Source organism: Mus pahari, chromosome 13 (genome assembly GCF_900095145.1).
Source record: "Mus pahari chromosome 13, PAHARI_EIJ_v1.1, whole genome shotgun sequence".
Lineage (NCBI taxonomy): Eukaryota > Metazoa > Chordata > Mammalia > Rodentia > Muridae > Mus > Mus pahari.
The window spans coordinates 63474565-63492674 of record NC_034602.1 but is presented as its reverse complement, the minus strand read 5'-3'; the positions used below and the strand labels follow the sequence as shown (position 1 = coordinate 63492674).

At 45.6% G+C, this 18110-nt stretch overlaps 1 protein-coding gene across 7 annotated transcripts in view; it reads left to right on the top strand.

Moving 5' to 3' along the window:
* Positions 1 to 18110, top strand: part of Fryl (FRY like transcription coactivator) — a 227381-nt gene that overhangs the window by 84539 nt on the left and 124732 nt on the right. For 5 of the 7 annotated variants that reach the window (XM_029545526.1, XM_029545522.1, XM_029545521.1 and 2 more), the window contains exon 1: positions 6439 to 6673. The exons of the other annotated variants lie outside the window; for them this stretch is intronic. In XM_029545526.1, the coding sequence (XP_029401386.1) occupies positions 6601 to 6673 (73 nt within the window). In that variant the 5' untranslated portion in view covers positions 6439 to 6600. Of the gene's footprint in view, positions 1 to 6438; positions 6674 to 18110 lie in introns of those variants that run through there. 7 annotated transcript variants of the gene reach the window in all.

Below are 18110 nucleotides of genomic sequence, written 5' to 3'. Positions count from 1 at the left end.
AACATAGTGGAGCATGTGTCCTTATTACCAGTTGGAAGATCTTCTGGGTATATGCCCAGAAGAGGTATTGCTGGGTCCTCCGGTAGTACTATATCCAATTTTCTGAGGAACCGCCAGACTGATTTCCAGAGTGGTTGTACAAGCTTGATGCGACATTGTTGCACACTAGATTTTGCTACATGCTTAGAAAGAACAGATATGTAGATGGGACATTATTGCACACTGGATTTTGTTACATGCATAGAAAGAACAGTTTACTTTCTGGATGGTAACTACTGGCAGGGCAGCAGGATCCTTTGATGCTTGTTTCAGAAGGTTGTTTTAAAGTCTTTGTAAGGAAGGCCTCAGAAATCTTTAGAGTGATCTCTAGGTTGCTGGACACAGCCCTCCTGCCATGGTTAGAGACTAGGCTTGGCTGGTCAGATGTCTGTGGTTTGTAGACTTTCAAGGGATCCAGTCTATGTACTGCAACCCTGAAACTGCACCCAAGCAGAAAGTTGAGACAATCCTTGTGTTTCTTCTCATTTGTTTTGCTTCACTCAATTGCTTTAGTCCCCCTGTGTTTATAGACCAGTATCTGATTACCTGTCACAGACTTTGTAATAGTCTAAGAGTCATGTATAGAAGAGAAGTCAGTTTCCATTGTCCCATGAAGCCTTTAGCAGAAGTCTGGAATGAGTTCATGTAAACTTTGCATACTTTATATAAGGATTGTGTGTGTGTGTGTGTGTGTGTGTGTGTGTATGAACTTTATTTTTGAACACTTTCAGATTGATAGCAAGCGCCTGCACAGCAGTGCAGTATTCTGCTGTTGTTACCACTTTACATCATTATGGTCAGTTATTCACAGCTAGTGAGCCAATAGTGTTGCAGCATTGCTAGCCAAAATTCTGCTCAGCTGTTATCCCCCCCCCCATTCTGTTCAGTATCTAGGATATGGTGGAACATTTGCTTGTTGTGCCTCCTTAGGCTCTTTAGAGTCCAAAAATATTTTTTTTCTTCTGTTGCTGGGGTTGAGCCCCAGACTCTGTCACCAAACTACATCTCCAGCTTGTTGTTGGGTTTAATGGTATTGATAATATTAGTTGGATGTTTTGTAGGTCATCTTTCATACACACACACACACACACACACACACCCCTTTATGATTAAGCTGGGCTTTTGATTATAGGGATGAAGGATATGGGTGAAGTGCCTTTCTTATGTTCTGTAAAGATCTAGGACCAATAGTATTAATGATCACTAATAAAACCCTGAGTTTAAGTAGGACACACCTTTAATCTTAGCACTCGGGAGACAGACGGAGGTGGATCTCTCGGGTTCATGGCCAGCCTTGTCTACAGAGCAAGTTCCAGGGCTACACAGGCTACACAGAGAAACCCTGTATTCAAGCAAATCAACCAATCAGCCAACAAAACATAAAAGCCTTGATCTTCTGGCTGAGGGGATATCTTCCGGGTTTCTCCCTAGTAAAGTCATCCTTTCCCTGGTCATTTTTTTTTGTCTCACAGTGAGCTGGAACCCTCCAGGTGAAGTGATGCTGGCCCAGGAAGCTCATCAGACACTCACTGCCCAGGGTTTGACTAGGCTGATCCTGAAGGCATCCCATGCTTGGCTTAGACACAAACCCTCGAGTCCAACAAATGAAAACAGGCGTTTTATAGGAACCAGATTATGTATATGATTTAGGTACAGTGAACCACTCACAGTAGTTCAGGAATAGCGGGGCACTCCGACAACCTAAAGTCTCAGATGTTGTTCAGAGGCCAGGCTTGCCAGGCAAGCCACTCCGAGGGGGGTAGTCAAGTCTCCTCCTTTCTGCACAGTGGAAGAGTTTCCTCTTCCTCCTATCTATTTGCCCAGCCGATTATTTATATCAGTGCCTTAGTCATTTTGTGCTGCTATAATTAAACAGAAATGAAGGTTTATTTGTTGACTCTGAGGGCTAGGAAGTTCAAGACCAGAGGCTGCATGTGGTGTGATCCTTCTTGCTGGTGGAGACACCCTGCAGAGTCCCAGAAGGCATAGGGCAGAATTCAGAATCTCAGTTCAAGCTCCTCCCCCTTGAGCCAGTGACAACCTTGTAGCATTAGAAATCATTTGCATGGCCTTCTTTAAGCTTGCTTAACCTCCCAAAGATCCTACCTCCAAATACCATAGTCCATTAAGTTTCTGCCCTCCTAATCGATTACAACAGGGATTCAGTTTTCACAGTTTGGGTGAGGTCAGTTAGCCCATAGTAGTTTATACTGATTTACACACAGTTATTTTATACTTTGGCTTATATCCTAAAACTCTGTCTGAAGCTTTCGGTCTGGACAGCCCCTCAAGTCAGCCCCTCTCTTCTTTGCTGAGCCTCACTCACTTTATTTGGCTTCCACACTCTCTTTCCTGCCACTGCAGGATGGTCCAGGTTTTTCTTATGTCCCAGCTCTGAAACCTAACCATTTATCCAAAGAGCCCCTGCTTCTTCTGGTTGGTATTGTGGTGCTTTAATACGTGGAAACACCCATTTGTAGGAAAGTTGGGTGATATGGGTTAGGAGTGAGCACATCAAGAACCCATATGAGCTAGATACATGGGTGGATGCCATTGACATTTGGTTATTTAATGAGGTTATTTAATGAGGGCTCTAAGCTAAACAGGAGGCTATTTTTGAAGCATTTTTTTCCCCTTGTTGCAATTCGTGACTGGTAATTATGTAATAGACCAGAGAGCATCATTCCTCTAAAGCCTTTCAACCTCTTTTCTAAGCTCCAGCGAAGATGAGAGTGTTCTGAAGAGGGAGGGATCTGTGGGAGAGAAGAGGCTCTAGGAGCTTCCAGAAGGCCATGTGATATTTTGGGGGAGAAAAGCTCACATTCTTTTCCCTCTTTTCCATGTGTGCTAATTTGGGTGTTAAGAGTTTTTGAGACGTTGATGAAGCTCTTACTATGAGGACTGATCCACGGACTTGTGTTCCCTTCCTGAAATGTGTTTGGCAATTGTGGAATTCTCTCAGAACATTACATCCGACTGGAGAGTGTGGTATTTTAAGTTAGCTCCAGCTTCACGGAGTGTCGGGGGGGGGGTACACTATGTTCAGACCCCTCCCTCCTAGACAGCAGTGTTCTCTAAGCCTTCCTGAGGGTTTTACTGGTGCTGTGTTGCATGGAGGCTATCTTCTACTGAGAACTGAAGCAAAGCCTTTTGAAAGGGCAGTGATTTATGGGAATTCATTAAAAAAAAAGAGGGGGAAACCTGCCTTCCAACTACCCAGGAGAACTACTGTGGTCATCAGTTGTGCCCAGTGTTTACTCATGCTTCCTCCCCACCGTCTCCCCACTCTGTGTCCCCTTTCTGTTTGTCCCCTTTTTATTGACAGTCCACTGAATTCAATTTGAGCTGCCCATTTACTCGCTGGCGTGGGGCCACCTACCAGAGAGTGTGGTGAACCTACCAGAGGCCACACCCTTAAGGAAAAATGGCTCTTTTCCAGAAGTCATCAACTGTCAACAGCTGCTCAGTTGGGAGTGAGGGCTTGTGAGCCCCTCCCCGCTCAGTGCTGAATGTTGACTGGCTTGTTCTTCAGTAGGTCTTTTATATTGAACCAGAGTTGTTGTAAGCTCATGAGTGAAGTGCCCCCTCCCGGCATGCCCAGAAGAGGATTTGGTTCTGATCCTCTTTGACATCCAGCTCCTGCCGTCTTCCCGCCCCATCTTCCACATTGGTCCCTGGGCCTTGTGGGAGGGCTGGGATATAGATGTGGGAAGGATGACTGACACTTTTCTGAGAGCTGTACTAATTATATGGGTATAGAGATATGGAATGTAGAGGGTGGTTTGATAGTATATCTACTTAACAGATTAATATTAGATTTTTTTTTTTCTGGAATCTATGAACTTCTCAACTGTGGGTTCTTGGCCATCTCTGCAATACCTGTAGACTTTTTGTTTACTTCTGTAGAGCAGGCCTTAAATCCAGTTACAGAGTAGTTGGCTACTCCCTAACGTTTGTGCCACTGTGGCACCTGTGGACATATCTTGTCATACCAGTATTATTAAAATTGATGAGATACAAGCTGGGTAAGCTGTTGATGCCCTGAATTAGACTTGTCTGCTTTATCAAGGTCACACCATCTAGAGACAGTTTCTGTAGCTATCTTTATGACAATGATAAGAAAATATACATGGGTGTGTATAAGTCGGAGGATTCTGAATTTACTAAGTATGAATTAGAAAACTGGCATCTCTGAGTACCTTACCGTGGGCTTTAGACTATGTCTTGGTTGATGTAATTAATTAGCCATGCAACCAGAGAGTACTCCTTTGAAGGATAATGACAGTATCACTATTTGTGTAATTTAAAAAGAGACTTTAGTCATGGAGGGATTGAGAGAGACATTGGAGCACAGTGGGACTCTTCTGTGGCCTTCTAAAAATGATTGCTAGGTGTGTATGTATTCTCCTTCACCCACCCACCCCCAGCTAATAGTTTGGTAGTTTGGATGATAAAAGCATCAGAAGATGTAGATGTCATAGTCAAACACTAGCAAGTTGCTTTTAAATCTTGGGTGAGCTGAGCCCAACAGGGGTAGCGAGAACATGTAGATGTTATGCACCAACTTGTCAGCTGATGTGTTTCCGTTCTGAGCCTTGGTACTTAGTGGCGTCTTTGGGTTTAGGTCACTCTTTCCCATGGAATCTGTTAGCAGGTCTGTTGAAGTTACTTTGGGAAACACTATAATTAAAAACAAAATGTAAACCTACTTAGGTAAAGCACGCCGTCTTTTGCAGTGTGGACGTTCATTGTTAATGTCCACGAGTGGACTATGGTAGCCTTTGGGATTCTGGGATGCCATTTGTTCTCCTAACACTTGGAGGCCTTGGCTTTGCTTTGAGGAGAAACCCTGCTCTCAGCTGTGCTTTGGTTTGTTTGTTTTCTTTTTTAAAAGATGGAAGCGAGTGACAGTGATGCAGATTTGTGTTTGGTGTTGGTCAGCCTTAGCATCTCAGCATGGAATTAGGGTTCAGAGTTGGCATGGAACATGTAGCATGGCATGTGTAGTTGGTCAGTCCAGTGTCCTGGTGTGGAGCTGGGTTCCATGTTGTTCAACCTTTGCACCCTTAGTTTAAATGTTCTTGTTATGTCTATTTAGGAATTGGAATGGTCCAGACTTGTATCAGATTTCTTGAACAATTATAAAACCAAGAAACCAAAAGAAAACAAAACAGGCACCCCCTACAGCTTCAGACATCTGCCCTCTCTGCTATTCCCACTGAATATGTCTTAATGAATGCGGTCATCCTCTTGTACATAGTGGATGGTGTTCATGCATGGAGAGATGTTATTTTAGCTTCTAATACAGTGCCTAGCAATTTGACTGAGTGAATTTATTCAGCCATGACTTTGATAATTGCACGTATTCTATGCGGTACTTAAAGAATGCAATAACGCAGATGGCTCACTACAAATGTATTTCTACATATGAGGGACCGCTGAACACGCGTCTACTGACCTCCAAAGATGCATGCAGTCAGCCAATTGAGGAGAGAATGTTTTTCTTCGGATATTGGCATAAAATAATATTTGTTTTTGGTTGTGCAATGCCTCTGTCGTGTTTGGAAGTTCAGCATTTGTCAGCGTGTTTTCATCTCAAGACCTCTTCCGTAGAGTGAAGTTGTCCAGGTGTGCTTATTGACCAGTGGAGATTTTGGCTGTTCACTGACACCTTGACTGTCAGGCTTTCATGGGAATTAGATATGCCATATTAAGAGTAGAAAACACCATTTTAAAACAACCTCCTCACCTGACAGTTATCTCTGTAGAGTAAAGCGGCACCACGGATCAGGAAAAAACTTGGTCCTGAGCTGAGCAGTTTCAGAGGCCAGTGGAGGTTCAGCCAGTGTTGATGACATCATCTCTCATTCCATTAGGCAGCAGCGGGGTAAGCGGGCCTGTGGACTCTGCTTCATCATCAGCGCGCTGTGCAGACCACAGCCTGGTGTGGAGCAGGGTGGAGGGAATGTACCGCTCAAATCCCCTAGGAAACCGCTACTGATTCCCCCCCCCCCCCCCCCCCGCTTTGAAGAAGATACCAGCTATTAAAGGAAGACATTGAAAGATCACATGCTAGATTCTAATTCCCTTTTTAAAATAACTATGTTCCTAAGGCCCTTTGCCCATGAGGAACGTTGGCATGGAAGGACAAGAGAGCAGCAGCCCGTGTCTGTGTCCTGGCAGCCCAGAGGAGAGGAAAGCTCCTCACCCTGGCAGCCTGATTGCAAACTGGGCAGGTCTTGTTGGCCACATGCAGGTCCGCAGAGAGAAAGGTGAGGGTGTCCTTCAGGGCACTCATAATAAACTTGTGAGCTTTAATTCAGCTGGGCACCTCATCTGCATTGAGCAGCGCTTCCACTATAGCCGTGCGTCACCGCGAGACTGCACGGTAATGAAGCCAAGGCACTGTGGGCCAGAACTCTGCTGCCTGCGAGAGGCAAGGGGACAAGGGCTGGGAGCCAGAGCCACAGAATTGTTACTGCTACTGCTGCTGCTGCTGCTGCTGCTGCTGCTGCTGTGGCTGCCGCCACTACCACCGCTCCTGCAGCCAGCCAAGGCACAATGTTGAGTCTACAGGATTCTGTGTTTTTTGAAATTAGCATAAAGTCCTTGTTAAAGTCTTGGAGCAGCAACTGTGAGTATAGATGCCTGCCCAGGAGGGGTGGGGTGGGGGGTACGGAGTTGTGAATATTCTTGCCATTCCTTGCATGCCTTCTCTCCAGACCCATCCAGATCAAATCAGAGCCTCGGAAAAAATCCCCCCCGGAGAGCTTACTCTCCAATGGCTATCAGTCAGCCAAGCATCTCTGAGATGCACACGTGAGGCAGTTGTAATTCAGGTAGTTATGGTTTTGTTTTGTTTTGTTTTCTCTGACTGAAATTTACCAGCTCCGGGTTCACTGTTAATTGTGCTATTCCGGCAAAGTTTTTAGAATCGATCAAACATGGGGGGGGGGGGCGGGAGGGAGATGACAAGTCAGCCGGGATTTCTGCAGGCTTATGGATTCCAGTGCCAGTCATTCCACAGCGCTGTTAGCCCCGTGTATGTGTAGCAGCCCTGGCTGTCTTCAGATATCAGACAGTTTCACTGAATGGCAGTAACTTTCCCCTGCTGTTACCGAAGTTGCGATAAGTCCTGTGTACTTGGTTTTTCTGAGGGAGAACAGTGAGGATGTTCTGTTTCCAATTCACTTAAGTCGGAAAAGCAAGTGCCATTGAGCTATGATCCTCTCTCTTAATCCCTTCCTCAAGTAAGGACTTGGCAGAAATACTGATTTCATTTAATATGTTTCACTGGGTTACTTGTGCTGGGGGGGGGGGNACCTCGGCACACTTATGATAAGATTTATCACCTCCGACTCCTTACTTCTCTGCCAAAATAATCATCACCATCAATTTAGAAGATCAAACTAATGAATTAAGCCAGCTCCAGTCCTGTTATCGGGATTGTTTATGCAAAGAAAATTGAAGCTTAGAAGAATTGTGACTCTTCCAAGGTCATGTGGTAGCAAAGAGCTGGGGGGTATAGATCTGGTTGATCTCCGCTCCCAACTGTGCAGCCTAATGAATCAAACATGAGAGATTAAATTTAAAAAGTCTTTCCTGCTCAGCTCTTTATGAAAATACTTGCTTAATGGAGTTTTGTTCCATAAGCAAATGATATGCGAGTCGGAATGTTGACATGGAGGGAAACTCGCCGGAGATAATCCGAAGGGGTCCATGAGGGCCGGGCCCCACTGCCTTCATGTCTGCACCTGGCTGTTTTCTGATCTTTTAAGTAGTTTCTTCACAAATAGACACCTCCTTGCCAGATGGCCACAAAGTTTTTAAGAGTGTAAACTCACTTAAAATATTGGGAGACTCGTGATGGTTAATTAAGTTAAATACTTTTCGTAGTTAAAAGAAAGCTAGTCCTGTAGAATATACTTTTATTCTACAGATAAATTAGACCAGAGTTAGTATTCTTTCTGACTCCCCCTGCTCCGCCCCCATCATTTACACGGTAAGACTAGAACGAAGCCATAATCAACGCTCTCAAGTGGAAGAACAGTCTAGTCTGTCTCAGCAGCTTTTGCCGAAGAGCCCCATGTACTTATTTGTGATCACTTAAATAGTTCTACATGTTACTGCCTGGACCCTGTAGCCAGCCACAGCCAAAGCATATCTATCCCCTGCATCTGAGCGTGAACCCAAAGCAGATGCTTGCAAAGTTTCTGGATGTAGCTGTGCTGGTGGGAGAGTGATTCGGTCAGATGGTACCCCATTGCTCTGGGGTGTTGAGAGTGCATATCTCTTGAAGATGTTTTCAGAGTTACAACACAGCCTCTTAATATTGAAAATAAATGGCTAGTATCAGTGTTTAGTCAGACTCCAGCTGTGTCCGTCTTAGGCCTGGGAAATGTGAGGGTGTTTTTAAATCGCCGGCATCAGTGAGCGTCAGTGCAGAGAGGAGACGAAGAACCTAGGAGGTAGGAGAGGACAGTAGCTGGCTGTCTCTTTCTAGGCATGGTCACAGTACACCAACACCTTGGAATCAGCCGACACGGATTGAGTGTGTGCTGCAGAATACAGAAAAGTGGGAGATGCGTCTCTGCTCTCTGCCAGCGTCTCTGGGGAGAGGAGCGTAATGTGAGCGTTACAGTGAGGGTTAGTTGAGGGGTGCAGTGCATACCCCGTGACTACGGGGATGGAACAGGGGTGGGAGAAGTGGCTTTATCAGGGCGATAGGAGAGATGTGGAGGGAGGGGGCTTTCCCATGTTGGTTTGGAGTGCTAGAATATTCCCCTGGCTCATAGACAGTGTTGGCACCCAGGACTTTGCTTGTGAGCCAGGGGTCGGTTAGGAAGCCCCTGCACTCCACCTTCTGGGTTTTCTTACTCTCTCCTGACTGTCTGGCATGGCCACAGTCTTAACCCTGCACCCCCTCCAGAGGTGGGGTGGGGTGGGGGGATGGTCCCCTGGGTTATCTCCGTGGTAGCCTCCATGGTCTTTTTATATCTTGTTTGTAGGTTCCATTTGCTGCTAAAGGTTCTTTTTAGTCCACTTTCCCTTGGTTCTCTTCCCTTCCGTACTGCAGTCTTGCTGTTCCCTAAGGAATAAAGTTTTCCCTCTCAGCCTCTGTTCATCCCCTCTGCCTTCTTCTCTTGGCCTCCCTACCCTGCTCTGGGAGCGAGCTGTGCCTCTCCTTCACCCTGCTTACCCACCCCCTGTCTGCTTCCCAGCGCACCCCATCCTGTCTGCTCTGCATGGAACACTTCATCTCCACCAGCCATCGTTGGAGCCCACCAGTCAGTGCTGCATCTGCTCCGTGCCTCCCTTTGAGGGCCGCTGGCCATTGTCACCCCCTCCTGCCCTCCTCACCGTGTAGCCTGGTTGTGGTCTCTGCGCTTTTCTTCTTATGCCTTGTGCTTGCTTGTGCTCTGGGAAATGTCTAGGCACCTGACACAGCAGGTAAAAATGCAGTCATTTCTGTTGAAATAAATTAACAATAACACAAAAGATAGGAAGCTAAATATATGAGCTGTTTTCTCTGGTCTGATTATTATTAATATTACATTTTCTGGATGCATGTACATATGAGCAAAGCTAAATGGATCCAGTAAACACACACACACACACACACACACACACACACACACACGCACACATAGAACTAAAAAGGGAATGAATTTGGCATGGGGCCATGGAAAAGCTGAGGGCATAGGTGAGGTAGGTGTAGTGTTTATATAGGAAGTTCTCAAAAAAAATTATAAGAATAATAGTAAATGGAAACAACTTAAAAGTTTAAAAAATTCGATACGCTACCATTTTCCCCCAGGGGAACAGGCCCTAAAGCAAATGTGTGTAAAACTATACCATAGTGATTTTTAAAAAGTAATAATCCACTGTATTCCATTTACTGAATTTCTTGGGAAGAACAGAGAAAACTTGATTCGTTGAATAGATTTCATAAAAAAACAAGGGAAATAAAAAAAAAAAACCCAAACACCTCATTAAATGTGTATTTCAAATGTTCCCCCCCCCCCACCCCACCCCAGTTTTCCTGACTCCTCGAACCTTGGCCACAGTGCCCATCTTTGACAGCCATAGTCCTTATTTACAGGATTTGCCTTGTGCGGGGTTAGATGGTACTATGGGTTCTGAGCGTGGAGGCCCTCACAGGACTAAGCTAATGCTTAGCTGGCAGAATGTTGATGCAGCCAGGCTGAAGTTCGACGAGTGGAGCCTTTGTCTTTTAGCAACAATACAGCGACCTCCCTGTGGCCTAAATTCAGGGGTTTGTCTCTGTGCCAGAACTTTCAGGCATCACTCCTTAAAAAAAAAAAACACAAAAACCAAAAACCCTGAGTCAGAAACGTTCTGTGAAGCCAGCTGCACAGCGAGGGTGCCATCCTTTAAAAGATTGATGGAGTCCCCCCCAGATTGATAAGGCCAAGCAAGCTTCCGCCTGTTCCATAATTATCGGTGGTGCTGGTCAAGGTGGCCAATGTGTGGACAGTCCCTCTTGTGAACGTATTTTTAGAATTAACCTCTGGTTACATCATTTTACATAGCAGCTCATATTTCAAAGGATTCAGTTTTTCATCACAGACCGTAGAATAGATAAATCGACCCAGTTTAACCATCTTGTAAATTAGAATATGAATTAGATGTGTTGTGTTACGGGACTCAATTTGCATAGATTGCTTGGATGTGAACAATGAAATAAGTCTTAAATAGCCTTTAGTACTCAGCAGCTAGAGCACACATCCCCTCCCCCAGTTATACTTTTTTAATCTTAAATTCGTTAAGACCACAATGCTCTTTGGTTGAAATAAAACTTTGCATGTATGGTATATGTGTGCACTCATATAATTCATATATATATCCATGAGCTCCCATTAAACCATGATAATCTGATGAGGGATAATAGTCTGACCCCAAAACCAGCTCTCGTGATAGCATCCACATAGCGTCCTTCCATGGTGTCCAGTCTGCCACTGATTAGTCTGTTCTGAAGCTTTTTTTTTTTTTTTTTTTGGGGGGGTTTTCGAGACAGGGTTTCTCTGTGCAGTCGGCACCCCAATCTAATGATAGAATATGTTCATCATTGCCCCCCAAAAGAAACGGTGTTCATCAATCTGCTTTCTGCACTGTGGCTATTCTGGACACTTTGTGCAATAACATGGTACAGTGCTACAGCATGTATTGGTACTTTAGTGCTTTTTATGGCCGAATAAACTCCATTTTATGAATAGCAGGAGATTTGCTCACACTGTGAACCCCTGAGATTGTGTTATTTACCGGGAAAAAAAAAATCTGTTTCTAGTTGTGGCATGGTTCAGCCCCTTAGCACACACCTTTAATCCCACTGGCTGGAATACAGACACGCCCTTAGTATACACCCGTAATCCCAAACAATGAGGGTCAAGTTAGTTTGTAGAAGGAAGCAGCCATGTTTGAACGTGATGTCTAACTGAATAGCAGAGAAGTGACAAGTCAGAGAAAGATTTAATCAAATACAATATGCCCAGAGAGAGAAAGGAAAGGGAAGCTATATAAGGGGTTAGTGCAGAGAAAGGGGGGGGGGGAAGCTGACGGTTATACAGAGACAGGTTGCAGAAAGAGAACAAGCTAGACACAGGTGATCACGGAAGGAGCCAGGGAATGAGAAGGAGCCAGAAGATTAGAACATATTGCCAAAGTTAGTCTGAGGCCAAGCAGAGTGATTCAGGCATGGCTGAGAATGAAGCCAGATTGAATCAGTCAGCTTGCAGGGGAGTTTTGAGCCAGAACAGCTGAGTTAAACCAGCCAGAGCTCAGAAAGAACAAGAAAGGGTGAGTTTATTCAGCAGCGAGTCTGCGAGGCTGAAAACATTCTAGGCCTAGATAAGACTGTATGGAGGCTAGAAGCTTCCAGGACCAGGCCTAGGTTAGTAGACAGAGGCAGGAAGCCTGGGAAACTGCGATTCTAACAGGAGAATAAAAACACACTTTTACACAGTGAATATACCACAATCAGTTAGTTGACAGATTTCTGATTTTCTTTTCCTTTTTCTTCCTTTAAGGTTCAGATAACCTAAGGAACATTAGGACCCCTTGTCTGACCTCCAACCCCTCACACCTACAAGCCTTAGCTAAGTTCCTTTAATTATTCATATCTCAGTTGGGGGCTTCTCTGGTCCAGTGCTCCTTGAGCAAAGTTTGAAGGAAGAAAGAGCCAATCGTTCAGGAGAAGCACAGGTGGGAAGAAGAGAGACCAAGTGCAGGAGACAGGAGCGATGGCGGCTGGCTTTGCTGGAGCACGGGGGTGTGGCTGGCTTTGCTGGAGCACGGGGGTGTGGCTGGCTTTGCCGGAGCGTGATAATTAGCAGAGGCCTCCATAAAGAATGAAGAGATGAATAAAAGCTTTTAGCAGATGCTTGACTGACAGTGTAATAGAAAGTGGAGACCTACACTACGAAGAATGAATGAGCACCTTTTTATTTAAGATGTTTCTCATAAAACTTTGGAACAGGATATGAATGAGTCATTTTTAATATAGGGAGACTGAGGGAGAGAATGATTCCAATATAGCGGCCTCAGGTACCGCTCGAAGATAAGGTTATCGATGTGATTTACACAGCCACTGCTGTGGTTGGTACACAGGGCCTCTTGTGCTTGGGCGGAAAGTGGTCCACCTCCTGGAGGGAGAATTTGGGAAAAGTATGGAGGGTATTATTACTAACTTCTAAACTTAAAAGTGAGCCCCAGGCTGGCAGGAGGATCCCGGCTGACAAGGACTTGCCATGCAAGCATGGACACAAGTTCTGATCCCCAGAGCCTACAGGCAAGTCATGGAGGTATGATAGCCGCCTATGATCCCAGCACATACCCCGGCACATATGTGTCCTTCTTAGGTGTGACTATGTGCACTCCCCTTCCCCCACAGTCCAGTTTAAAAAAAAAATGGCGTAACAGGTAGCTTCCAGTAGAATTGCTACTAAGGAGATTAGATACAGAACTCATCTAAGTCAGAGAGAAGACTTAATAAGGATTTGAGGGTATATAATTGAAACCCTTCCCCTTGAAATCACAGATAATGGCAGGCAGATGGGGGTGGGGCACCAAGGTGAATGGTTCCAACTATGGACAGTAGTTAAAATGGTTAAAACCCTAAAAAAAGTCAATTCATCAAGGTTTCTAATATGAAATAAGAAAACCGTATTTGTCTTGTGTCTTACTGGTCCCTTGTTTTTCATGCTTGGGCTATGCGCCATGACGTAGTTACTTAAGTATCCCCGGACTGCCTGGCAGGAATCATCTGTGGTATTATGGGATAGGTTTCTGTAGTTAGGGAGCTTTAGAAAACATAGTGATCGAAATTAATTTTAAATGAAATCATCGTACGGAGCCCTTGCTCTTCTTTAGATCAGCATAGGGCAGTGGTCCCCGACACATTCACTTTTAGGAGCTTCCAGAAACTCGGGCTGCCAGGACCCCAGCTCTGGTAAGTCTGGCTTCTGATTCAAGGCTTGGCCAGCAGAGCCAAGCGTCAAGTTGGGAGACTTCACTTTGCCAGAATGCCGACTGTGGACCTGAAGTGTCTCTCAGATGGTGGCAGAATAATAATAAATAGCGCGACAGATAGATTCTTCTCAGGGGGCTCACTGATTTACCACGAGGATATGAGGAACACACCAAGTGGGCGGTCATGCTACAGCTGACTCCGGGTCGCTTGCTGTCTGTCCTCTCAGCTCATGGAGAGTGAATGCTCATTTGAAGGTTGCGTGGAAGAATGTGCAGGCGGCTGCAGGGCCAGCACGCTCATGGTCTGTGCAGAGCCGAGCGCTCCCGTCCCTCTGAGGCAGCGCTGAGGCAGCATTCTGCCTCAGTCAGCAATGTGTGAAGTCTTCTAATTCCTTGCGTCTCTCCCACAGTAGCTACAATTATTCTGTTGACTATCTGCCAATCTGATAAATATATTCACACACACACACACACACACACACACACACACACACAGCTTTATACTAGGGTGGTTTGTGTTGACTGTATGGGTGGTCCTGTTTGGTAACTTTCCCCCATGTTCATGTTTGTTATGCATTACGTTTTTCTTCACGTACGTTTTGTCCACCTGCTGCAGGTTCTTCTCCACAGCGCTGCCTTTTTCTTACCACTTTCAAATCGATCCCTGAACACTTTAGATTTTCTGTCACGTATAAGCATTTTTCCCCCCCAAATTTGCCCTTTCTTGTTTGTGGTATTGCTTACCTTAAGTATTGTAAGTGGCTTGTGTGGTCAGATGCAATTTCGAAGTTGTTTTCATTACGTTTTATGTATTCGTTGGCGTGCGTAGGGCTGTGCACCTCAGCGAGAGCGTTGCAGTCAGACGATGGCTGCCTGGCCTTGACTCTCTCTCTCCCTCTCCCCTGTGGGTCCCAGGAACCAGGCCTGAGGGAGAGAGCCTTCACCTGCTCAGCCCTCTTGTGAATCCAGATGTCGTTTTCTAAAATAGTCTGGATTTTTTTTCCCTACCTTAGTAGTCCTTTCTTCCCTGGATTATACACAGAAGCTCCTAATTGTCTGTAAGGCTTTGAGAAATTAATTTTAAACTTCATGTCCATTTGTACTTTAGTTTTTGAATATAGGATCTGTAGTAGTTTGACAGTCTATTTTGAATATTGCTGTATTTTTATTATAATCATAGTATTACCAGATTTAGAAAATATTCATGTCTTTTTGTTTTTTTCAAACAGAGTCTCTCTATGTACCCCTGGCTGCCCTGGAACTCACTATGTAGACCAGGGTGGCCTCGAACTCACAGATATCTGGCTGCCTCTGCCTTCCAAATACTGGAATTGAAGGTGTACGCTGCTGTTATTCTATATAAGAATGCCTGGCTGTTCTTCGCATCTTTAAGAACATAACTTCTGCGGCATGACTTGGAACTTTGTTCCTCTAGACACTAATAATTTCCTCCAATATCACCTAGGCAGAAATGTAGAAAATTTAATTGAAATTATGCTAGCCTGTTAATTTTGTGGGTTATTGGTACTTCTGTTAAATCTTATCTAAAATATGTCTTTCCTTGTGTTCGGTTCTTTTATGTGCTTTGAGAAATCCTTGTGGTTTCCATGTGCCAGCCTTATAAGTTTTGTGAGTTTTTAAAAGAGGTGTATAATATATTTTACTTATTGAGAATCCCATTCATGTATATACTGCATCTTGACCCTATCAACTCTGCTGCCTCTCAGTCACCCCTGACCCCAGCTCCATGTCCCCTTCATTTTTGAAAACATAACTCCAGTCCAGTCAGGGCTGCCACTCCCTGCAATAGTGTGACATCATTCATGGGGCACACACAACCCGCCCAAAGGAGTGACACCCCACCCCACCCCCAGCAGCCAACAGCTGTCAGCCGCTCTTCAGTTAGGAGTGGGGCTTGCGACCTCAGCTTGATCCTGTGCAGGGAACCATGACCTCTGTGCGTTCATGGGCGCAATGGTCACGTCACATACAGAGGCGCCACTTCTCAGCATCCCTGCATCTGCCTGCTCCTCTGTCCTTTCTATCTCCTCTCTCTGGGGTGTTCCTTGAGCCTCGCGGTACAACGTCATGTTTACGGCTGAGACTCTCAGCCTCTTATCCTTGCGCTTTGACTTGTTAGGCGTTGTTGCCATAACCACAGTTGGCTCCTGAAGAAGCTTCTCCGACCAAGGCTGAGGGGGCGGGTGTATGGGATGAATCCCAGACACAGCCAGGCAGAGTTAAAAGAGAAACTAACCCAAACCGGGCATGGTGGCACACGCCTTTAATTCCAGCACTCGGGAGGCAGAGGCAGGCGGATTTCTGAGTTCGAGGCCAGCCTGGTCTACAAAGTGAGTTCCAGGACAGCCAAGGGCTATACAGAGAAACCCTGTCTCGAAAAACAAAACAAAAACAAAAACAACAACAACAAAAAAAAGAGAGAGAAACTAACCCTTTCTCCACTTATTTTCTGTTTGTGAATGGAAGATTTAAAATACAATAAAACAAAACAAAAAAAAACTATTCTTATTTCTTGATAATTATAGAATAGAAAGTTCCATCTATTTTGAAAAATATTTATAAGAATGATTCAATTCTCTCTCTCTCTCTCTCTCTCTCTCTCTCTCTCTCTCTCTCTCTCTCTCTCTCCCCTTCTGCCTGATTTTTTAAGACAGAGTTTCTCTGTGTAGCCCTGGCTATCCTGAAACTCACTCTGTAGACCAGACTGGCCTCGAACTCACAGATATTGGCCTGCCTCTGCCTTCCAAGAGCTGGGATTAAAGGGTACGTCAGCATCTTCATTTTGTTTCTACATTTAATAGAAATCGGTTTTATGCCTCAAAGCCTGTGTTACACAGCTTTTCATCATAACGCCTGAGCCAATTTCTTATAAAGAGAAAGGGTTTGTTATAGTTCCTAGAGCATAGCTGGATTAGCCCACTGTTTCTAGGCCTCTTGTTAGGGTCATGTGGTAAAGCAGAAACCAAGAAAGGAAGAGGGAGTGACTAGTCAGAGTCCCACGGTTCCCTTGGGAATGCTTCTGGTTCAGCCACTGTGCCACCCCTCAGTCGCGCCACCCTTTGAACCAAACCCATAACAACACACTTCGCAGCTAAGCTGTCGCCTTCCGATCCCAGCCCCAGAGGTTTCTCATCTATGTCACAGTGTAAAATGTGTTCCAACATTGCCCTAAAGTCCAAGTTCATAGTCTCTTCTGAAACTGAAGGCAAAATCAACCCTGAGCTCCTGGGGGAAAAAAAAAAATCAAACAGAAATATATATTGCTAAGTTACATGTCTGGGCAGGCACAGAGTGAGCTATTTCAGAAGCCAGAAACAGAAAGAAAATGGTTAGGAGGTGCTGGCCCCAGGCAAGAGTAGAACAGCAGCAGAGCAAGCATTAAATCCTGAAGCTCCTCGTGGAGGACCTGGGTCCTATTCTGGCGAATGGTTCCCAAGGGTCTGGTTGGCTCTGTCTCACGGGCCTCACTCATTGCGTACTACCACGGCTTATCTCTTGGACAGGTTTCGCAGGTTGTCTGCAGCTTCCTGTAGTAGGTATTGTTCTGTGCCAACATCTGTGCATCCTGCCCTATCAAGACTTCACAGTCCACCCTGCTGTGCGCAAGCTGAAGGGTCTTACTGCTCACTCTTTGACCCCCCCCCCCAAGACCGTCCTTCCGAGCCTGCCAAAGGGATAACTCTGTAACTATTGCATTCCGAGTGCCCGCTCAGCCAGCATCATGTGGGCGGTGCCAAGTTCTGCTGTCAGTACCAGCTGTACCTGGGCCTGCCGAAACCATAGGCACAGCAGCCTTGGAACATTTTTCAGGGCATTTGTGGAGGGCACCCCCTCTGCCTGGCTCTGTTCTGAAATGCACTCCACCCAGGAAAGCCCTTGAAACAAATTTGCAGTGCTGCATTTCTAAGCTCCTGATGGTTAGTGGCCTTGTAAACCCCTTGGCTTCTTGGTGCCTTCATTGGGGCTAGCGACCACACCCTTATTAACTGGACCGTGGCATGCGCTGCTTTTCTGGCCAAGCTGTAAATTTCCCACATTTACTTTATTTGAGATCAGGGCTCACTGTGTGACACAGACCGTGAGCTTGCAGTCCTCCTGCCTCGGCTTTTATCCCAGACCCTTTCCAAATCCACGCCTTTCTCTTTTCTTGTTAATACCGCCCCAATCTGTTTAGTGCTGTTCCTACACACGTGGGTGTGGTGCCAGCCACTGGAGCATTGGCAACCTCCCAAGAGCCACACCCCGAAGAGAACTGCCTCTCCCTGCCCCAGCATCACCTGCCGAGGGCTCTCAGCTAACTGTGGGGCCCCGTGATCACCTCCCCCCCCAACCCCAACTTCCAGCATCTTCATTAAATACTGCTTTATCTCCGGGGTTTAGAAAGGTTTCTGAGCCGAGCTTCCAAGGTCGTAAGGAGTCAGGAACGTTGTAACTGGGAGTCTCCAGCAGAGTACGTAGTGAGTTGTCTTCCCGTCTTCCTCGAGCTTTAGTCTATAGAATCTTTCTGTGGTAGACTGCAAGTGAAAAACATTGAACACATGCCAGAGATGTCCCAGGGCTTC